Here is a 23532-nt window from a genome sequence, read left to right as displayed (position 1 = left end):
TTTATGCTACATGTATTTCTCTGTGCCCTGTTAGTGATGTCCATTGATATGTCTTTATAACAATGCAAATTTCACGTATTTCTATCTTGACCTGAAAACATGTATGCCGCCTCTCCTAGGATTGTCATTGCTCGTCTTTGACTTGTCATTGTTTGGTTTTCTTGTTTGTATATCACGTTGACATCATACCTTCTATTTATGGTCTATGTTTTTCCCACAGGAGGAGGGGTCACACTCCAGAATGGAAGAGATGAAACCTATGTTTGTGGAGCCCAAAGGCAAGGGGAACTTCACAGAGGTTAGCTGTGGTTTTTATGTGCAATGCCTTATGTGCATCGACACAGCTGGCGGGCGTGATAACATGTCTGTCTGGGATTGCAGTTTCCTAGACAAGCAGTGTAGAAATATTCTCTGAATAGGGCACCTGCGTGGGTATATCTTGAGGAAGAGGTTGTTCAGACATGACTGTCTTTCTTAAAAGGAAGCACCAGCACCAGCACCAGAGCGGGGCTTGTCAGAGATGGAACAGCCGGATGTAAAAGGAGTTTTCTTTCACAGTTGAACTAGTTTTCAGGAACCTTAACCTGCACACATCCCGTTAGGCTGTCCAGTGTCACTGAATTGAGTATAGGCAAATTCTGCTAAGATGTGTGATGAAACTCCACTCCTCGTTGGTCCAGGATGCAAACGGCTGCATTGAGCTTCTAGAAGATAAAGCAGAACTGGTATTGACAAAGGCTGCCACCCTGCACTTTAAAGGAAAGCAGGGCAAGGCTTAACCTTTAAATTCTCTTATCCCCGTGGGTGAACGTGTAAACAACAAAGCAAACCAAATATAAAAATAGATCAAATGATGAAAAAGGAGATAACACAATAATATCTGCACTCTACCAAATTATAATGGACAATAAGGACAAAGCATAACGTCAAATTTAAAATGGAACTATGATTGAATCACTGGCATTCCAGTTCCATTTTCTTGTCATAGGATTGCACCTTGAGTCAAGCCACGGATTCTCTTATCGGACGTCCGAGAGCTTGGTCTTCTTACTGGGCCAGATCTGTCAATTATAAGTCAGGATGAAATGAACGTAAAACTGAAACTGAATGTTTATTTGACATGACAGAGTAGGGTACATGTTTCTAAAGGCGAATGGGCTCAAATATATATATATTTTTTTTAATGGTTTTGAAGCATGGACATGATGATAGCATGACCTCACATACATTCGCTTTTAGACAGTATATTTTTCTCATGTAAATGGGTATTTTGTGTATGTCTTTAATTTTGGTTATGCCTCTTCAACTTTTTGCAGTGTAGAAATGATTGTTAGGTGGATTAAAAGTTTGTGCTGGAAACTGGCTCGAAGATGGGGTGGGTTTGCTGCTTAAGAGTTCATAAGGGTGGCTGGGGCAGATACGGAATATTCTAGGTATAGTTGTTTAGAAATAACATGCTTGCTTGTTATTGTGCCCAGCTTATTTTTTTCTTGCTTTTAAGACACTAATGATCACAATGAGGCTTTACGTAATTGACTATGATACGAGAACTGCGTTTTATATGTTTTCTTTATTACGAAATCATACAGTAGGTATTTACATACCAGAAATGTTCTACAAAAAGGTTCCTGGATTACCTCTGTCATGTAGGGGCAACCAAGACAAATGCAATATGTAGCTACACTGCACAAAAAGTCGCCCTCCCACCTCAAGGATGGGGTCTGGGAGGCCAGGGAGCAAGGAATTGCTACTGTCCAAATGCATGAACAGCAAGTCAGAAGTTACTTTCTGGGAGGAACGGTATCACTTTCTTTAGCAGAGAGAGCTGGGACCAGACTGTCATAGTTTTCTTGGTGGACTAGTTGTTCGTTGTTGTTGTTTTGGCGGGGATAAGGGTCAGGTGGGAGCTGGACAGCCAGGCCTGGGTGAGGTGCAAGCAGTGCTTAGGACGTTGGATCTCTAGAGCAGAGCAGACCTTTGGGTACAGTTGTGTGCCATCATCATATTGGTGAAATTTGATGTTGGGCGTTTCATATAAGCATCGAATATGACAGGACAAAATGGAATACAGAGGAAGTTTGTGTCTAATTGGGCTCTTCTGAGGCCTCGTGGAGACCAGGTGACCACACTGTCAGTTGGGTAGGTAGGATGAGAACCAGTGAAGGATGTTTCCTGTGAAAGCTATATTGTGTGGATGTCTGTGGGGGCAGTCAACCATATCAAAGTCCTCTTTGTTAGCGGTCAGAAGGGCAGTATCTTTGCTGATAGTCATACAGGGGATGTTGATGTCATTTAAAGTTGTGCATAAACTGATATTTCAATGATTATACAGATCAAAGGTAGATGAGTGGTGGGGCTGTGATTGGTAAGATCTTCGTGGTCTAGTATGGGTTTCTTCGGATGGACACTTCTAACTGGAGATTTGTCAACTTTAGAATATCCTATAGCATCAGACTGGTTCCATTAGTTTTTTAGCTTAGCCCTTCCTTGCCGGTAGGTGGTGTCTTGCAACTCTGCAGTAAACCCGCTCTGCCCCAAAAGTGACAGCTTTAGCCGCATATGCGCACCACCTAAGCGTTCTGATGCCAATCTGTTTCTTTTCACTCCTCAGCATGGCTCTAAAGCTATAGTCTAACTTTTTCTCATCAGTTGACAAGTTTTTTCAGACAAAGTTCTTTCTAGTTGTGCTAAGGAACATGTCCCTTCCTAAAACTACAGTCTGTAAGCCTTGTAAGGTCTGTTGCAATAAGATGTCTGTGGCAGATTCTCACAAAGTGTTTTGGTTCAGGCCACAACTCTAAGCTGTTAGGCACCTGAAGATAATTTTGGATCATGAAGCCAAGCTCTACACCACTAAACACAATAAGAATTTCTGTTATTCCTTTTCCCGCTTGAACTCGAGAGCCTGAACCTGTTTCTCCTCTTGTAGCCCCTCCTGCAACAGGTCTTTGTTATGGTCCAAGTTTTACACATATAATTGGTTCATTGAGCTCAGCATCAGAGGGCACAAACTGTGTTAAGAAACTAATATTGGTGTGCTTGGGTGACGCTGATTTGTGGCTTCTGCCATCACCTCCAGGACAGAGTATGGTTGATGTAGAGCCAGATTATGGCACCTTCCCTGCAAATATTATAGAGGTGTAGAATCTGCGGTTAGAGTCCCTACCAGAAAGAACGTTAACAGAGGTAAGTAACTAGTTTTTTCAGAGTGAGAGAATCTGGCCTGTCTTGAGAACTTCAGACGCCCTGAATATGAGAGGAGGCAATGATGGTGAATTGTGGCAAGAGAGCTTCTCCAGGGCTTTGATGAAGGATGAAAGTAAGACATAATTTTCTTATGTGGAGCTCTGAAAAAGTTGAGGGTGTCCGCGAGGTCTTTGAGAGCAGGGTTTGAAAGATGGCTTTTTGGGCATTTTGGGGATGAGTGGATGTCAGAAGAGCAGCATTTTTGTGTGGGTGATACGCTTTCAGAATGTCTGTATATTTTTTATTGAAGAAGCGGTTGATGGCATTGCCCTTGTCTGCTGTGTGGCACTGGAATGTCAGTCAGGAGGGGCTGTATGACATCAAAACACATTCTTTTACTGCAAACCTTTTACCACGCAAAACCTTTCAACGCAGAGCCCTTACTACTGATGCCTTTACCACTCATAGATACCTTTGCCACACATGATTTTACAATGCACAGTAATTATATTTAATGCAAGTTAAACATTGTGTGTGTGTCTGTGTGTGTGTGATTTTATCTTTATTTAGTTGGGGGAACCCCCTCTGAACCCTTAATGTTTAAAAAAAGAAAATCATTATAACTTTACAATTTTCTTAATTGGGAGGAGCCCACCCAAACGCTCACTTTTTAATTAATGCTATCTCTCTATAGCCCTCTCTTCTCCTTAGCCCTAAAACCACCCTTGCCTGCCTAGACCCATACCTAAATCCTAAAAACTGGATTACCAACCTACAGTCCTTACCAACACTAAAAACACTTCTATCACCCAATACCCCAACCCACCCCATAACTCTAAAAACACCCTTACCACCCAGTACCTGTACCCACCATAAGTCCTGATAACACCCTTAACACCCAATACTCTTACCCACCCTTAAACCCTAAATTATTTATATATATATATATATATATATACACACACACGTGTGTGTCTAGATATATATATTATTATTTATATTTATATATATATATTTCTCCAAAACCAAACAATTGCAAGCCAGTTGGCCCGTTGCACTCCAGGAGAGTTTATTGCTTTATCCAGGTGTGTACTTCAAACAACACTACCTACGCGTTTCGACCTCTTGGTCTTGCTCACAGTATGTGAGGTTTTTTTTCCCCGTCTCTTTTTTTATAGTTTTTATTTTTTTAATTTTTTTTACCATCTACTAACCCAGGGCATTATGGAACATGTAGTCTTAAGCATAAAAACAATCCAAAAACATAATCATTCATCCCAAATTTCCTCAATAATGCATAAAATGATTCATTCCAAACCAACATGCAAGTTAGATAAGACACAATATCACAGTAAATGAATATGAATGTTTTTAAGTAATCTAGAAAGTTCTCCACATCAAGTGGCATTTGTGTTCTTCCAAAGAAACCTAAATAAACTCTCCTGGAGTGCAACGAGACAATTGGTTTGCAATTGTTTTTGGAGATTGTAGAGGAATGGTCCTTTCCTCATGTGTGCACCCGTGAGTACGCGTGCTGCAATGTGGACCATTTGATGGACTATATATATATATATATGTTCGGAGGCATGTGTAGCTGCAGATACACATGCTGTGCATTATTCTGCCATCTAGTGTTTAACAAAGGCTATGTAAAAAAATTGCGTTGTGTGCCAGTAAATGGGTGAAGCAAAAATTTGGAGTGCCGACTTCTTTATTCTTCAATTAAGAAGCAGGGGTAGTTATTGGATGGATATATATATATATATATATATATATATATATATATATATATATATATATATATATATATATATATATATATCAACACTTGGTTCTGCATTTTCCCTCGCCGCACCTGAACGGCAATGGGGCTAGGATTTGACGCGCGCTACCACGTCTGACATGAAAAACAATACCTTAAAGTTCATTAAGGCAACCAGCACTCTGGGAATGTAAGAACAAAGGTTTATTTAAACAAAACAGGAACTCGTTTCGGCGTTGCTGCCTTCATCAACCTGCGGGCCGCCATTTTGGCCCCCTTTATATACCATATGTGTTTGGCTACAATCAGTTCACTTAAAGCAACACGATAAATTTGAAATATAGTATGAGAAAAACGGCAAATTAATAAATTACAAAAAAACACTGCTTAAATGCAAATTAATAAGTAAACAATGTCTATGTGATATATGTGTCCATACACATTCAATGGTTCACACTGAGTCATCTGCTTGATCTGTTTGACTACAGGTAGAACTAATAACAAGTCTATGATAAACAAAAAATAATTGAATTTATCAAATGTCTAATCTGTGGAGATTGTGCTATTCTGATGGAAACTTTATGGGAGGAGAAACTTATTGCTGAAGTGTGTTGGATATTACTACAATAATACTGTGCTATGTTGTCACGTTATAGTAGACAACTATTAAATCGTTTGTAAAAAAAAAAACACGTTAACTCAAATGTATGTATAGCTCCTCACTTGAATTTAACCCCACTGGTTCTCTTGAATCTAATGCCAGTATATATCTGGACTCTAGTTTTCTCAGATTTTTCTCCCTGTCACCTCCACGAATATCTTTTCTTATCCCATCAATTACACTGTATTTTACTTCTTCTACTCGTCCGCCATGGAACTCGTGCATATGTCGAGCAACCGGGTAGGACTCATCTTTGTTGACAATTGCCCTAAGATGTTGTAATATCCTTTTGTGTACTTGTAGTTTGGTACTTCCTACATATAACTTGGGACAGCTGCATTTCAAAATGTAGGAAACATATTCACTTTTGCAGTCATATCTGCCTTTAATGGTGTGTATTGTTCTATGTGCTTGCTTAATGGTTTTGATGTTTTCCCCATTTTTGCACGCCTTGCATTTTGTACATTTCTAGAATCCATCTTGTGATTTAAACCAACTGGTTTTAGAAGTTTTGCCTTGTCTCACATCACTTTTCACCAGTATGTCTCTCATAGATGTCCCTTTCCTGTATGTTATTACTGGCCTGTTCTTTAATTCCGTACCTATAACAGGATCACTTTTAAGCATATGCCAGTTTTTCTGTAATAACTTCCTTACAGATTCATGGGCAGTATTAAAGGTAGTTATGAATCTCACATTCCCAGTGTCTTTTCGTTTATCATTTATCTTTGTGCCCAAAAAATTACCCTTCTTGTCTGTGGTAAATAACAGTTGATCCCTAGTGTGGGATTTGACTCTTGCGGCACTCTTCTCTAAAATCTCACTGGAATATCCCCTCTATCTTAATCTCTCTATCATATTTTCCTGAACATTTAAGTATTCTTGTTCTTTACTACAAATCCTTTTGGCTCTCAATAACTCTCCAAAGGGGATATTATTTTTCAGTGACTGTGGATGGTGACTTCTAGCATGTAAGATACTATTCCCTGCTGTGGCCTTCCTGAATAGTGTTGTCTCAATTTTATTATCTGCTATGTTTACATTGATATCGAGGAATTCAATTTCTTGTTTGTCAACTTTGCCTGTGAATCTCAAATTACATTCATTGATATTAATTTATTTGATGAAATTATTGGCAGTGGTTGAGTTTCTCTTCCAAATTACGAAATATCATCAATGTACCTGAGCCACATGATAATATTGTCACTCCATTTGTCTAAAGGGAAATTGTTTAAAATCTGTTCCTCCCACCAACCCATGAATAAGTTGGCATAACTAGGAGCAAAACAGGTTCCCTTCACTGTACCACATAACTGCTCAAATATCTCATTGTTGAAATAAAACATATTGTGTTGTAAACACCATTGTATCATTTTGAACAGCATTTTGCTATGATGATAAAAGTTGATGGATATCTTTCTTAAAAAATACTCAACCGCCTGCACTCCCAAATTATGTGGGATACTTGTATATAATGCTGTTACATCTAATGTCATCAAGACAAATTCACTTTCCCTGCCTACGTCAAAAATCCTTCTTAAAAAATCACTGCTGTCCTGCAAATAAGAAGATTAATTTCTGACTAACGGTTGTAAATACGTGTCTATATACTGAGATACAAATTCGAATAAACTTCCTTTTATGGACACTATAGGTCTCCTGGTGGTTTAAGTGCATTTTTATGAATCTTTGGTATCAAATAGAACACAGGTAATTTAGGGAAATCTACTTTGAGAAACCTATGCTCTTGTTCACTTATGAGACCTCTGTCTCTCCATTGTGTCAGTTCTGAATCAAATTGTACTTTTATGTTCTCAACATGCTCCAAATCAATTCTCTTATAACATTTTGTGTCATTCAACTGTTTGTAAGCCTCTTCCATTTATTGCTGTGTAGACCAAATTACAATATTTTCTCCTTTGTCAGAACTTCTCACAACAATTTCTGAATTATTAGACAGTTTGTTCAATGTCTTGTAATACCCACTGTTCTTTATTTTTAATTTTTTCAACGACTGGGCCCTCAAGGTCTTAAGTCCTTTAATTAGAGTATCTGAAAATTGATCGATCAGTTTTCCACTGGGTGATGGAACAGTTCTAGACTTGGGCTTCAAGCCTGATGTCCCTTCTTTGTCTAAACACACACCCTTTGATTCCAGTCTGCCAATTACTTGCGCTTCATCCAATTTCTCCATTGAACTGTCTTCCAACTCCCATAGATCTCTCATTAACATCACATCTTCAATTAATAAATTGTGACTTTTTTGCATCTCCATGTTTGTACTTGTCCCTTCAATACTATCTCCCTGTGATAACGTCCTCTTTCTTTTGGCTGTATGGATCTTTAACAGTTTTAATTTCCGTATAAATAAAAACAAGTCTATACGACTTTGCACGTAGTCAAAATCATTGGGTTGGCAGTACGAGAGGCCCAATGATGATAAGTTCTCTTTGTCCTCTTCATCTAACATAATATTTGACAGATTGACCACCTTTTTATCATCTGTCAATACCGTTTGTTGCTTAGAGTCGCTTTTCCTCCTTCGTTGATCTGAGTTTCTTTTGCCCTCTCGTCTCTTCTGCCTCTGCCTCTTCCTCTTGTTCTGGTTCCTCCCGTCCAGTGTCTGTGGTTTGTTCTTCGATCTTTCCTTAAAAAATCGAGCTCCTCTTGCAGTGAAGTATGAGACCTTATTCGTGACGATTCTTCGAAGTCAGTATCAGAACTCTCACTCATCCCTACATTGGATGTCTTCCTCTCAGTACTATAAATTTTGCTAACTGACTCCTTCCCTTTTTGTCTCCAATAATCAAATTTCCTTGCAAATGTATATATATGTCCTGTCTCGTAATCAAATGTATCTCTGTTGAATTTACGTGACTTTTTTAGAATGATTTCCTCTTCAATTTTAGCTAATCGTTCTTCCATAGCATTATTCAATGACTCAACCAACTTCTTGTCAGGAAATGCCTCAATTTGTTTGGTGACGTTATCAATTTTCTCTATTACTGTCTCTCTCTCTCTATTTGAGCATACTTGATCAATCTTTTCATCACTCCTGCAGAACTAGCTGCATTATTGTTGATGAAGGCGGCAACGCTGAAACGCGTTCCTGTTTTGTTTAAATAAACCTTTGTTCTTACATTCGCGGAGTGCTGGTTGCCTTAATGAACTTTAAGGTATTGTTTTTCAAATATATATATATATATATATATATATATATATATATATATATATATATATATATATATATATATACTCAAATATATTTACCTTTAATATAGTTACCTTCGTGGTAAAGACCTGTGTTGTAAGAGCAATGCGTAATAAATGTATTGTGGTAAAGACAGCATTGCAGAGGCTGTCTCCCATCAGGTGGTTGATGAGGTGCTTTATAACTTTGAAGAGTGCTCCGCTTCTGTTGATGGTATTGGTATAGTGCTTGTCTTTGCCTGATGAGTTGTCTGCGTGTTACATGGAGGCGAGTATGGGTTTGTTAATTTTCCATTTTCTTTTCTGTCTGCAGATTGAGCATCTGTTGTCTGTAAGGTCTTTGGGGTACCAGGGTGCTAAAGGTTTTGGCTTACATATTGATGTTATAGTTGAAGCATAGGAGTTCATACGGTTTTCCAGAAATGTGTTGATGTCGTTCATAAGTGTGTTGATACCAGAGGTGGCTGAGTGAAAGATTAGTTTAAGCTCCAGCTTGCCTAGTGAAGGTTTTGAAAGATTTGAATGTATGTTCTTCTGTTTTGGGATGACTGTGGTGTGTTGGTTGGATGGTGAGCTCGTTGATTAGGATGGCAGGGTTGTCTGTGGTTTTAGGTGATTTTCATTGGGTATTTGGTGATGTCAAGAAGGTGAGATCTAGTATATGGCCTTTGGAGTGTGTTGATTGGGTGATGTGCTGTTATGTGTTAATGAGGTACTTAAGGGTGTTGTAGGAAAGTGCCCATTTTGGACATGGTCACACCTACCTTTTGCCACTGGTACTGAGGTTTTTCGACTTAGGGCAACTGGGTTCCTGCTAAACAGGTCCCTAGTGTCAATGCTCTCTCCCTAAAACAAGCTAACATGTGTAATAGTATGCAATTGGCACACACTCTAGTAACGCTGTAAGTCCCTAGTACTTGTACCCCTAGAACCTAGGGCCTGGGTACCAGAGAGGGTCCCTAATATCTGCAGCATGTATTGTGGCCCCCTAAGGAACCCCTCCTACAAATTGCACACAGACTGCAATCGCAGACTGTGTGCCAAAGTGCATGCCATGGTTAAAATAATAAATCGACACACACATTGTGTGCCATGCCCCAGTCACTGCATCTAATATATGTATGTCACCCGAACAACAGACCTTAGAGTCCTAAGGCAGGGTGCATTATATTTGATGTGAGGACATCAGGGCTCGAAAAATCTACTCAACCACTCGCTATGGTGAGTTTTATTTTATGAGATTGAGCTATTTTTAGATTCCACTCGATCCTTCTGGCGAGTGGACAAAGAATAGGTGTTCTGTTTAGTCAAACTGATTTAGCAATTAATACCTTTAAATCTTATTCTTGTCACATTTGCTCTGTGCTCAGAGACAGAGGTCAAAAGTCATTTTGTCTTCTTGCAATGCAAATACTTTTCCTTGTGACTGCAGAGCTCCAGGATTTTGTAAGGTGAACTGTCTGACCTATGTGAAATGAAAGGCTTTTGGTATCAGGTTTTTCCTAACACACAACATTTATATAACTAAGTCAACTTTAGAAACATTTCAAAATCTATTTCAGTAGCTGTGAAACATTTTTTTTTCTACTTCTGTGTGATGAAACAAATATTTTAATTGAATGAAAAAAATGTCAGAACACTTTATTTGGTGATGTGCAAATGATAAATGTTTTCTGAAACCCCTTTTTAGAAATTATTGTTAATACCCTGAATAGTTTTATCGGTAGAGCTGCAAGATAGTGGGAAGGTTTTTGGACATTTCTTGGAAATTTACTGTCTGTAAATGACAGTGTGCTACCACATCATGCTTTAGTAATATATTAATTAAAAGTGAGTGTTTAAACATACACTGAGAAACACTCCTGCCCTGATGGCAAAGCTATTAGTAAACTAAGAGGCAAGTCATGCATGGATCACGTGTACCCTGTATGTGGGCTAGATTTATTATATATGGAGCAAACACTTAGTGTATTTTATCAAAGAAAGGAGTATTTTTTTTTTACAGCAGAAATGCTGAACTCACATATTTGAAGGTGCACTCATATTTGAGAATGAAGAAAAAGGCGACCTTAAAATACAACATTTGCCTAGGATCACACAATTTGACTTGTTTCCGGGTCAAGTACATTACCGTTAGGTCGAGTAGATTATTCAAGCTACTCGACCTGCAGGTCTAAGTAAAATGTTTATGATTTTTTGATGCCTGGACATATCTCCTCAACAGATATGCCCCTGTGATGTCTAGTTCAATTACTTAGACATTGCAAGTGAACAAGGAACCTATGGTTTGGTATCAAACACCTCGTCTAAATAAATCCAAGATTGTCATCAGTCTTGGATTTATTAAGACTGATGCCAGTCGTGGATTTATTAAATCCAGACTGATTCCAGTCTTGGATTTATTATGAGGTGCCCCCTAAAACCTACTAGGCCTTTAGTGTGCTGGCTGGCTGTCTGGTATTGACCAGCCTGCCACCACAGGCAGGTTTCTGCCCCGCTTGAAATGAGAGCCCGTGCTCTCAAAAGCCGGAAACAGTGCTTGCTCAGGAAGGTGTTATCACCTCCTACAGCAGGATGGCTAGTGAATCTGCATACCAGGGACTTCAAAGACCCTGCCAACTTTGCTATGCGACCCCGGCTTCCCCCAAACCTGAGAGTTGCCACCCCTTGCCCTGAAGCCCATTTGGCAATAGGACAGGTGGGAAAATTAGCTATGCAGGTAGGCGGGGTGCACTACCAGGCTAGTCATACCCCTGAGGTGGGCAGCCTGATGTGCTCCATTAAAGAAGGGTTCCACCATCTTGTTTTTGGTGGAACTAGAAATTCTGGGACAGGGTTATGCCCACTTCCCACAGAAAGTAGTCATATAGGTGGTGTAGTTACCCCAGGGGTAAGTAGCCAATTGACTAGTACCCTACACTCCCCTAAACACCCCCAGATTTAGTATTTAGGTGGCTCCCTGACAACAGAAGAACAGATTTGTCGGACTGAAGAAAGAAACAGAAAGAAGAGGACGAAGAAGAGTGGAAGAAGCAATAACTGTAGACTGATGGTGGATTTTGGCTCAAAATCGTGCCTGCTTACCTGCTCCTGACAATCGCAACAGTGCGACTCATCCTGCAGCTGTGCATCCTCCAAAAGCCTCAGAGGGCCTCCAGCACTTCGCCAAGCTGTCAGTATCTCCCTTGAATGGAAGGTGCCACTTCCCTTCAGGCACCAACCACAATATCTGGTTCATCGTTCATTTGACCACTGGGTCCACCGATGCAGCAATCGCCCAGGAGTAAGTCACCGAGCTCCAGCAGGACTGACCAGTCTCCCCTCCAAGTGAGAAGGCCCCAGGACCTACTGGAGCCGTCTTGCACCAATACCCTGGGTACCTGACCACCTGCAACAACCAAAGCTTGTTTGAATCCAGTCCGGTCTCCAACGCCGCAACCAGAGACCAACCGTCAAGGGAAATCAGCATTGAAGAGACCAGCACCAAGAGTGGACCAGCTGCCCTGTTTTTGTCTCCTTCTTGCAGGTCCATCCATTAATTGTGGAAGCCTCGACACATTAGCAACCAAACCCCTCTGAACCCGAGCTCCATGACTGGGGTCCATGACAACAGACTCTGTTCCCTTGCTCTCAAGACCCCGAACAAGCCCCTTGTTGGGTGCTCTCTGATTTGTCCCAAAGTCCCCTCTAAGCCAACTGTGCAGTGCACCTGGCACCCGACCCATCCAGCACCTCTGCACCAGGAGAACCCAGGGCAGGTAAAACTGAACTGCTGGTGTTTATTGTGACTTTGTCTCCCTGGTACCTTACGACCTAAAGGGGACCCCGATAACTGACTACAAAAGACCCCTGTGCAGTAAAAGTACTTTACCAAAGAAAGCCCTTTACAACAGTAAAAGCGCATTTGAGTGCATTGTTACTTGCAAAAATTAATACACTGCAACAGTACTTACCTTCTTTGTTATTTTTCTGAGGTTGAAACATTCTATAAAAATAACTGTATTTTTCGAAATATTGGTCTCTGTCATATTTATTGACTGTTTGTTCAACAAATTCTTATCAATACCCTCTGATACGCCTAAACTGCTCACCCACACTACCACAGAAGAGAGCATTTTGAATTATTTTAACCCCTGTAAATCAATAAGGATCACCTGGACTATCTACATAGTGGTATCCCCTTAGATTCGGTGCACTACATAGATAGCCAGCTTCCTACAGGTGTCTCTTGTGTTTTTTGTTTTTTTATTTTTTTAATGCTTTGGTTTTCTGGGAGGATGAAGTCACCAAGGACATTGGTGTGGTCATGTTGGATAGATTGAGTAGTGAGGACGTTCAAGAACATATCAACTCCTCTTCCTGTTCAGGAGGCCTCTAGATGAGTTGGAAAGTGGAAGAATGAGTGGTGGAGAGTGGGAAGTGGATGTAATGAGCTGCTGGCTTGCCTGTGGTTTAGGACTAAGAGGTCCTTGCATTTACCTTTCTTTGCCACTTAGCACTTCTGAGGTAAGTTGAAATTATAATGCTCTGCATGAAGGGACTTCATTAGATGTACAATTAGGTTTATTCAAACTATTGCACACATGCTTACTGCAAAGAAATTAGAATAGCCGGGGCAGCAGAATTAACAAAATTGTACGAATTCCATTGAATGAAGTTTGTGTTTCAAGAACTCCAGTTTTAATTTCTGCTAAATGGCATTGACTTCAACATCATGCTTATGGCTGGCATTACTGCAATGATATCGAATTAAGATGTCCTTACTGCAGTCACATCACACAGGGAGTTGGCCTTCCTGCAGTGACAGTACGTAATGGCCTGGCTCTGCTGGAGCGACCACACAGTGGTTGTTGCCCTCACTCAGTGACATCAGACTGGGTGCTGAGGTTACTACATTGCTGATTATTGAAAACAGTGGTTCTCGTAGGTAACATTTAGTGCAATATTTCAGGTTGGACAGCCCAGTTGTTGCAGGCACTTAATGCAATTCATAGTAGGAGCACCACAAAATAACCACCATTTTGACTTTATAAGAAAATTATATCAAAGACTTGGATTTATAACATATCTACAATAAACAAATCCTCCGTTTTCTAGTACTATGTGACTGCAGTGCCCCAAAAAACACAAGAACACGTGCACGAGACATGGAAGCAAATACAGTATTTTTATGTGTGTGTTTCTTTCAACAAACATCAATCTCTAATTTCCAATTGTTCATTATTGTTGCATTTTCAATAATCTCTGATTATCCAGGTTCCGTGTGGGTTGAAGGGTAGCTCTTGTTTTCCCATAGTGTTCAATGCATTGGTGGCAGAGCATCGTTCCTGGCATTGGTTTCCAATTTACTATATGTGAAAACTGTGTTTTAAAAACATTAATGGTTCAGGCCTCCTTCATCAACTGAACTGTGTGTTTCTGTACGGACCTGAACTGGGTCTTACCTTCATTAGGTTCTGCTTTGACCCAAATACGTCCATCTGAGTTCTTTTTTTAAAAAAAAGTCCTAGAAAGACGCTAAGCAGAACAGTAATGAAAAGCAAAGATAAAGAGGGTAACACTTTTGAGTAGACCAGGAAACAGGAGAACTGGCTGACTCTATTGGTCCTTTTATCCTCTTCAGCAGTTTGTTACTAGTAATTCACATTATGGTCATAGTCACCAGTTGTTTATTCTTCTCTCTGTCTCCTAAAGATTATTGATGCGTACTACACACAAGTTGTCAACCCCAAATCAAACGGCGCCATGTTCCTTGCGGTGTGTCGAGGAAAGGTGAATGCAGCCATCTTTCAGATGTTCGTTTATACTACTTTTTCTTGTCTGCTTCCTAGCCTCTGACACTCCCTTTTGTACAACCATTTCAGTATCTCTTTAAATCCCCAGTTTACGTTCTTTTTATTCAGTCCTTCACTGGCCTCTATCCACCTACCTATTGTATCGAACACACTCCATAACTCCTTTCCTACACACTTTCGACGCTATAGGCTGGTTGGTAGTAACTGTCTTTGCTTTCTCTTTTCAGGCCAGTGAGGGCCTTGACTTTGCTGACATGAATGGCCGTGGTGTCATCATCACTGGGCTCCCTTTCCCCCCTCGCATGGACCCTCGTGTGGTTCTGAAGATGCAGTTCCTAGATGAGATGAGGAGTAAACAGGGAGCTCGAGGTCAGGTCGGTATCTGCCCCACCCAATCAATCTTTTGCTATTTGTTGTTTTATTTATCTTTTATTATGTAGCGCCATGTACTGCAGTGAGACGTTGTAAAATTCTGCAAGTGCATTGTGTAGAATGCAGAGCAAAACGTTTGGGCAACAGAATAAGCACAAACACCAATCTAGCCAAATGGAGCACTGTCATGCAGACTAGATCATGCAGCTAGTAGAATATTTGATGTAATAAATCTGCCATTGTCTTTGTGCTGAATTTTAGATTAGTGTTTGTTTGTTAGTGATTTTTTTATGTAGCCTAGACCTAGCAACACAGGCAACTGTGCACTTTACATATATCAAGGAAGTATACCAAACAAGAGTGGCAAGATAGTGTGGTTACTGCTATGACAGAGTACAACTATTTAACCATTAAGTAGATTCTGTAGAGGTGACTTCTTAGCTCATTCTGGAAGGATAGCAAGTTATGGCTGGGATCGCCCTGTTTTTACAGGAGTATTGCACAAGTGTGCTGGATACTACTAGCCTTTACTGGTAATACTCTGTTGTTTATGCAGCAGTGTTTGCAATAGCTGTAGCAGTCTTGAATACTTGGCTAGTGTAGCGCTTCTTTGAGCATTTAGACAGGATTTTATCATAGAAAGGTATGTTTATTAAAATAGGCTTTAGGTTATGAAGATCCCTGTCTATAGCTCCTGGGGAAAAATCCAACCATCTCAGATTTTGGAATAAAAACTAAAAGGCTATCTTTTTGAGGTTTTGTTCAACAGTGGATCTTTGTCCATTCTGCTTAAGTACCTTAAGTCAGTAGCACCATGAGATTTTTTTTGAGGGTCAAAGTTGCGGTCAATAAATAGCTTCATAGATTTGCAGCAAAATATTCCTCCAATGGACTGTGATGAGACCTGGTTTGGCTTTGTGTGGCATGGGGAGTTACCCCAAAAAAGGACAAAATCTGTAGGTTTGTTAATAAAAGTTGACACACACAAACATTCTTTTTATAGCACTGGAGTAGTAGGAATAAGTGTCTCTAGAGAGTTGTTGTCAGGAAGTCAGGATTTCAACGCAAGAAGTGCAAAATAATAGAAGGGAAGCATCAGTACGGTCCTTAGGTCAGTTCAGAACTTGAAGTGGACATGTATTACCTTTGTTTGTGGTAAATTGTAGCTAGTGTGATGAGGGTATGAACAGGATAATAAAACAGCATTATAAGCAAGTACATTTCAACTATTTTTTTAATGCACAATTTTGGTGAGTTTTCCTTATTCTTGTTTCTTACCTTAATATACACATAATACTTCAAATTGTCATGACTAAGTGATGTAAACAGTTTCTCTATAAATATGTCTGCACTATGAAGACGAAAGGATTAGTGAGCATTAGTTGATCAACAATTAATGGCATTTATTTGGTATCGTGGATGCATAAAAAAAAATATAGGTCATGATGCAACGATAAGAAAACAGGCTAAAACAATAGCAAACTATTAATTTAGAAACATTATTGAAGAGGACAGGCCTTCGCCAAATTGAAAATATATGCAATAGTCCCTGTTCTTGGCACCACGTGTCAGAGGAGCTCTCCAGTTTATAAATTACAGAGTAAACTCTGTGTTACAATAACACTTGTAGTGTTTCACTAGTCGCAGCCAGTTCTGTTCAAGGCCGTCTAGTATCATCTTTGAAACAGTCTTTGACTGAGAAAATCAACTGCTTCCACATGCTAGCAATAGGATATTTGTGGAGTCCCCTTGCCTCCGCCTACCACAGAGATCCAGATTCTGCATTAGCCCATCTGACAACCGTGACCTGTCAGTGAGCTATGCTGGAAAGAGTTGAACCCTTCCATCTCATTGTGATAGAGTGCCTGGCTATAAGGAAGATCAAATCCAACAATCTGTTTGTCGACCTACCAGTTTTAGGCCACTTAAATATTCCCAGTATACAGCACCTCAAATAATTTAACAATCACCAGGCGGGTTGCACACCACATCCCAGAAAGCCCAGGCAACTGAGCAATCCCAGAACATTTGTTTCATATCTTCATCTGGTTTATGTCAGTGTGAGCTATCTGGAGAGGCGGTTGTGCAAATTTTATTAAGGCGTGCCCGGGTTAAATAAACTTGATGGAGTATTTTATGCTGAATGTATTAGAATCAAGCGTTGTAGGGAATTTTTATACAGGTGTGTAAGTATCCTGTCCCTTCCTTTCTGTGTCAAAGGGCAACCAGTATCTGTCGCCGACTGAGCTTGGAGGTCAGCAGTGGAGCTATTGATTGATCCAGAATAGATCTGAACAACCAAGAAAGCAGTCTCCAGCCAGCCCCATTTGTAAACTGTTTTGAGCAGTGGACGTGTGGTTGGCTTATTGTCTGTAATGCCCAGACAGATTCTGACTACGCAATGATAGACACCTAAGGGTTATGATGGGAGGCCGAATTGTTCCGTCATTGTCTCAAAGGGTATTAGGGCTTCATCTTTGAACAATTCACCCATACAGTTGATCCCAGAGTTCTCCTACAGCTCAGCTCCCATTGGCCTGTTGAAAAATATGAATGCTCATCAGGGGAATTTCAGGAGCATATTGTATTTGGAAAGATCTTCAGTGCCCTTCTATAGCTCTCATAGATCTAGTTTATTTGAGGCTTCTGGCAAAACTGATTTGAGAAGGAAGAGTTCATGGATGGCGTTTCACGTACCTCACATGTTGTCGCCTCTCACTTCTGTTAAATGCCAGTCAGCCAAACAGCAGGCAGGCCATTGAAGCTGGGAACAATGCTCAAAATGTGGGGCTTCCCTGCTCGACAAGTAGCTGCAATTTGGCCGAGGCAACTCTGTCTGCCATTGTTCTAAATTAACTCAACAAGCATCGCATTCAGTGAATGAAATAGGCTTCTAGGTACGGAAATTGATAAATTAGAATAATATTAAAGCTGTCTCTGTAGTGTGACCAATTTGGCAAGGGCTTCCCTGTCTTATACTGTCAAAGGGGAGATCGTCCTAATGCAATTTGTGGTGAAAGGGAGGACACTATTTTTATTAAGTTCCCATCATGCAAATCTTCACTCAAGTTATTTTTGCTGATGCCAAGTTATTGGACGGTGGAGGCCTCCCACGGTATCTGGCATTCATGTACTGCTATATCATGTGCGGGACAATTAGGATTTAGAGGGAATGGACATGATGTAGGCCAGTTAACCCCTAGACCTGAGGCCAATTTGAGTGTAAGACTGGCACCACTGCTTCATGCCCATGCCGATGTCCTTTCTATGTACATTTCAAGTGTTTTATACATTTCATATTTATACAGTAGGTTGAGTGCATGAGGAAGGCTGAGTCTGGTTTGGTCACATGAGTGTCACGGAAGCACCTTGTCAGGAACAGCGAGTATCAAACCAACACCTCCCCAGCTTCACCAAGACCCCTAGATGCAAGCAGTACAGTCCCGATTGTGTTGGGTAGCGGGCACAGGCATCAGCTTTCACTGTGTCTGGTAAAAGAAGAAAGTCCATGATACATTTCTAGATGCCCCCTAACCCTTCCTCAAAGCTGCTCGTTACCTTTTACGTTAGAAACCCTACCCATCAACATTGCAGCAGAACAGGAAGGTTTACAGTCCAAGTGGGCTGATTCCAAAGGAGACAGAAAACAGTTGTGTCTCCGGAGTGTGTCTCGCTCTGGCAGTGATAACAGTTTCGTCCACATAATGTAAACCAAACTCTTGCCCAGGATGAATAAAACAGAGGTGCCTTACTACTTAAAACGGGGTATCCACTCATTGGTGATTCATATCTGTAGGACTGTGCCACTGGCTTAGTGGCGGTGAATTGAAATTTAAGGGTAGAATGGCATGATTGCTAATATACTGTAAGTATTGAGAAGCATCCTTTCAGATTAGAATAGCACTTTTATTCTGCAGGTTGTTAATATTGTGACCTCTGCAAAGCCTCAGTTATTTTTTTCACCCAGTCAAGAATGATTGACCTGAAAGTATTCCCACATTGGACAGTGATAGCAGATTAACATAATTTGGCAAGGAGAGGACACCTAACACTCATCCTACCAATTGTATTTTTCTCGAAAATCAGTGTTGCTTACAATTCTGTGTCGGAAATAGAAAGGCCACACTATTGGCTTTGTTAAAGTTTGTTTAAACCAACTGTTAGTTTGGTGGCTTTTCTTTGGCTTTTTTGAAGTTCTTCCTGCTGTTTTTCTTTTGAAGACTATTGTCTTTATCATTACAGTAATCTGATGTGCTCTGAGCCAGTATAAGAGTCTTGCAGCAGTTTGTGCGAAGGGTTTACCTGTGTTGGTAGTGTTCTGCTGTAGTAACAACATCGCTTTGGAATTTGAAGAAAAGTGTTGAGGGTATTTTTATCTTCCTGTGTTTATTATCCATGTCCCTTCTCACCCATGACTGCTGTCTCATTATTCTGCTATTGTACCCTAATCGTTAGTATTGTTGACAAATATGTGAATATGTCGGTGATCTAGCATCAAAGTATGGTGATGAAGAAGCACAAATGTGATAAAAAGTCATTGAGTCACTCATGTAATGACCTGGGGGTTTTGTAGCAAGATCCAAAAACAGATCCCAGCAGTAGGAATGGAACATTCCTTAGAAGGGGCAGTGGGGAAGCTCCTTCCAGTGATAATGAGAAATGGGACAGACTATACCAGGGGGGTGTAAAGAATGCCAGCACAGCTCCCAGGACTGGAATGACACCAGCAGAGATAATCGCGATGGAGAAAATCCCCAGCAGGGTTACTGAAACTACATCACTACAAGGGCAACTGAAGCATCCCAGTAACAAGAGTGGACAACTCCGAGCGGGTGTAATAGAAAAATGGGACAGGTTCCAAGAGAGGATTTTGAAAGTACTGAAGTAAGCATCAGGCCGACCTTTGCAAGGGTGACTGACTGGTGTTAGTGGAGTGCGACTGCTCCTAGCAGGGCTTATGGAAAAATGGGAATGGGAACAGTAGCAGCAGAGAGAATGAGTGACCGTAAAGCCGGTTACTAGGATGAATGGGGTTATGTATGGGACCGTTATCAAGAGGGATAATGGAGGAATGGGGCTGGAGGAGCAGGGGGCTGGCATATCCTCACTCAGAAGTAATGAAGGGAGGCGTGAGTTACTCATCAGCAGGAGAAATGGAACAGTTCACAGCATAAGCAGTAGATTAACGGCATGTGTCACAGCAAATGGAGTGGGGAAAGGCACAGGGAAGAGCTCAGGAGCGTTGGTGGAACTGTTCCCTGGGAATAATATGGATAATTGGGATTTTAGTGGGGCATACTGCAGCAGAGGGAACAGGATGTTAAAATGAGAACTATCAGAAGTCCCAATGGAAGTATTGAACAGCCCCCTGCAGGAGTAATGGTCAAATAAGGCAACCCTCAGCAGTGGTTGGGGTGATAGATGTATCGTTGGTGATAAAGAAAAAGTTCTGGGACAGATACAGAACTGGGTGATCTATAATATCAGTAAAACCAAGGGTTAAACATGTGATAGTTTAGTATGAGTAGCTAATCAGATGGGTGTATTATGCAAGCTTAGTTACCAGGGCCTGCTATCGGTTTCCATATTAGATGGTGTATAGGTGAGCAGAGCAGCACTGTGAATGTGCTGAGGAATATGTTCTTTAATTTTTGGCTGCTGTTCTCTTCTCCAGTTCTTATCCGGGCAGGACTGGTACAGGCAGCAGGCATCTAGAGCTGTCAACCAAGCCATTGGCAGGGTCATCAGACATCGCCAGGACTATGGTGCAATATTTCTCTGTGACCACAGGTAAGTCATTTGTTTTACTGGGACTAGTTACATTTTGACTTTGTCAATCTGCAAGGTGCCATTTGTGTGATTACAATATTGCAAGATGTGTGTGTGCCTCCATTGCTGGTGGCATTCTGGAGAGTGGACTGTTTACCCATTTGATTCTGATACTACTAATATTAAATTTGGAAATACTAAGAAGATTAGAACATTCCTGAATGGCCCAAAAGAACTGTTTAATACGTTTAGCTCCCTCACATCCTCTAGGTTGCAGATAGATCGGTAAAATTCCCAAATGTTCTGTGATCAAACGGTCTGATATTTTAAAGAAAAGGTTTTGAAGATTTATGAGGCATTTACTCGTTTTTTGGGAGGTTTCTCGATCACCCCCCCCCCCATAACCCCCAGCCCACCCCCCATCCCAGTCAGTCACTAAGGAAGGAGGACCAGCCCAGGAATTTCCGGCCTCAGAGAGGTTGATAAGATTCCCCACCCCGCCCGCCGTTAAGATCATATCTTTGCTCATGAGTATTAACTCTGCCTCTCTGGATGACCTCTGTCCGCCTGCAGGTTCACCAGGATGTTCCTGACCTCGTTGCACAGGTCGTGGAAGAAACTCACTCAGAGGTGTTGCAGATGGGAATCTTTCCCCAGGTCTGAAAGGAAGCGGTGGTGATCGCTTTTAAAGAAGAAGCCCGAGTGGAATCTAGTGATCTGAAAAATCTTTGTCCTATCTCCTTATTACCCCTCCCAGATAAGATCTTGGAAAGGCACTTAAAGCAGGAGTTATCTGACTTTCTCCAGGCCAACAACCTACTGGATCCCTCACAGAACGGATTCAGGAAGAATCATAATACAGAATCCATTCTTCTTGCTACAGTAGATCTTATACGGAGACAAGGGGACCAGAGTGGCTTTGCCATTCTGGTTCTGCTTGATCTATCTGCAGCTTTTGACACTATCGCTCCGGCTCGGATGGTGCAAAGGCCATGGCAGTTAGGGGTTTGAGATGAGGTGCTTGTGTTGCTGGAATCATTTTTATATTAACGATTGCGGTGAACTGTGGTGACTATAGGGCTGTGCCCTTTCAGCTCCCATTTGGTGTACCTCAGAGGTACTTTCTAACTCCAACATTATTCAACCTTTATGTAGCCCCCTGGGCAAGGCTAGTTAGATCTGTTGGTTTCCAGGTGCTGTCTTATACTGACAACACCCAGATTATTGTGTTGGGTACAAATAATTGGGAGGAGGTTGCGGATTGGTTTCAAACCTGCATGCAGGAAATTCATGATTTGATGAATAGGAACTGGCTGAAACTGAACCTGGAAAAAACAGACACTGTTGTTTTTGGTAGGGATAGCTCCATTTGGTCCGAACGCTGGTGGCCTGCTGGTTGTGGTATTCTCCCAGTACCATTGGGGGTGGCTAAGAACTTAGATGTGATGTTTGATAACACCTTAACATTTCACACCCAGGTGAACAGAACAGTCAGCTCCTGCTTCTGGCTGATCAGAACTCTGAGGAAGATCTTGCCTCTGTTGCCCAAAGAACTTATGGTGTCCGTGGTCTTGGCCCTCATCTCTTCCAGGCTTGACTATTGTAACACCTTGTATCTGAATATTAATCTGCATTCGCTGGACAGAATGCGGCCGCTCGACTTGTCCTGGGGCTGCCTAAAAATGCGTCTATTTCTGAAGGCTTACGGCAACTTCACTGGTTGCCCATGAGGAAACGAATATCTTTCAAGGCCTTGTGCCTGGTGCCTAAAACCCTACATGGACATGGCTCGGGGTACCTATCGGCTTCTGTCAAATTGTATGTCCTTAGAAGACAGCTAAGATCAGCTGGCCAACACTTGGTGGAGACACGCAGTTTTAGGAAAAGTAGATAGGGTGAAAAGGCCTTCAAGGTAGTGGCCAGCAGGCTCTGGAATTCTCTTCCGGAGGACATTTGTGGTAATGAAGGGTGCCTCGGTTTTCAGAAACAGCTGAAGACCTAGCTGTTTGTTTGTAAGCAGAGTCGTTGGGTCCTCTAATTTTGGGGGTCGCTCGTGTCCAACGGTCATCATTCTCTCTGTTTTTGAGGTGTTTTGGTGTTAGGTCTACTAGGCCTACTCTTACTTTTCTGATATATCTCTGCTTCGCAGCGCTTTTATACCTTTGGGTTGTATGCACTTTATAAATGTTTTTAAATAAATAAATAATCTATAATTAATGCGATTCACTCTCTCCCACACCACAATTTTACTTTGATAGATAATCTATGACCTGTCCAAAGGTGTCCAGCGTCATCCTGAACTTTACGGTTACCTTTACCTCTTTCACAGGTTTTCAAACACAGATGCCAGAGCCCAGCTGCCCTCCTGGGTGCGTCCATATGTGAAGATCTATGATAATTTTGGACACATCATCAGAGATGTGTCTCAGTTTTTCCGAGTGGCTCAGAAAATTGTGAGTATCTTGTAAGTGAATTGTTAGTTTTGTCAGTGGTCACAGTGATTACCTTTTGAGTGGAGTGGGGTCTGCTTTTATTGCAAAGAATGTCTTCTGCACCAAACTGCCCTTAGTCTGTCTGTTTTACATGCTTTGTTGCATAAAAACATTGTGGTGTTGAGATTTTGACTAATTAAATTTGTGTTTCATGTTGAGTTCCAGGGCACACCTGCCAATGTTCCATTGTCGTCTGCTGAGTTATACCATTATCTATTGCTTGATTTTTCAATTTCCTGTCTCAGTTATGCACTACAAAGAATAATGTAACTAGATATAGCATAC

At 41.1% G+C, this 23532-nt stretch overlaps 1 protein-coding gene across 3 annotated transcripts in view; it reads left to right on the top strand.

Moving 5' to 3' along the window:
• Positions 1 to 23532, top strand: part of RTEL1 (regulator of telomere elongation helicase 1) — a 224484-nt gene that overhangs the window by 84125 nt on the left and 116827 nt on the right. For all 3 annotated transcript variants that reach the window (XR_011205455.1, XM_069243277.1, XM_069243278.1), the window contains exons 21-25: positions 221 to 298; positions 14514 to 14591; positions 14842 to 14988; positions 20661 to 20776; positions 23085 to 23208. Coding sequence is in view for 2 of the 3 variants with exons in the window: in XM_069243277.1 (XP_069099378.1) it covers positions 221 to 298; positions 14514 to 14591; positions 14842 to 14988; positions 20661 to 20776; positions 23085 to 23208 (543 nt within the window). In the remaining variant the exon portion in view is untranslated. The remainder of the gene's footprint in view (positions 1 to 220; positions 299 to 14513; positions 14592 to 14841; positions 14989 to 20660; positions 20777 to 23084; positions 23209 to 23532) is intronic.

The sequence above is a fragment of the Pleurodeles waltl genome, chromosome 7, assembly GCF_031143425.1.
Source record: "Pleurodeles waltl isolate 20211129_DDA chromosome 7, aPleWal1.hap1.20221129, whole genome shotgun sequence".
Classification (NCBI taxonomy): Eukaryota; Metazoa; Chordata; class Amphibia; order Caudata; family Salamandridae; genus Pleurodeles; species Pleurodeles waltl.
Note: the sequence above shows the minus strand (reverse complement) of the source record. Positions and strands in the feature narration are given on the sequence as shown.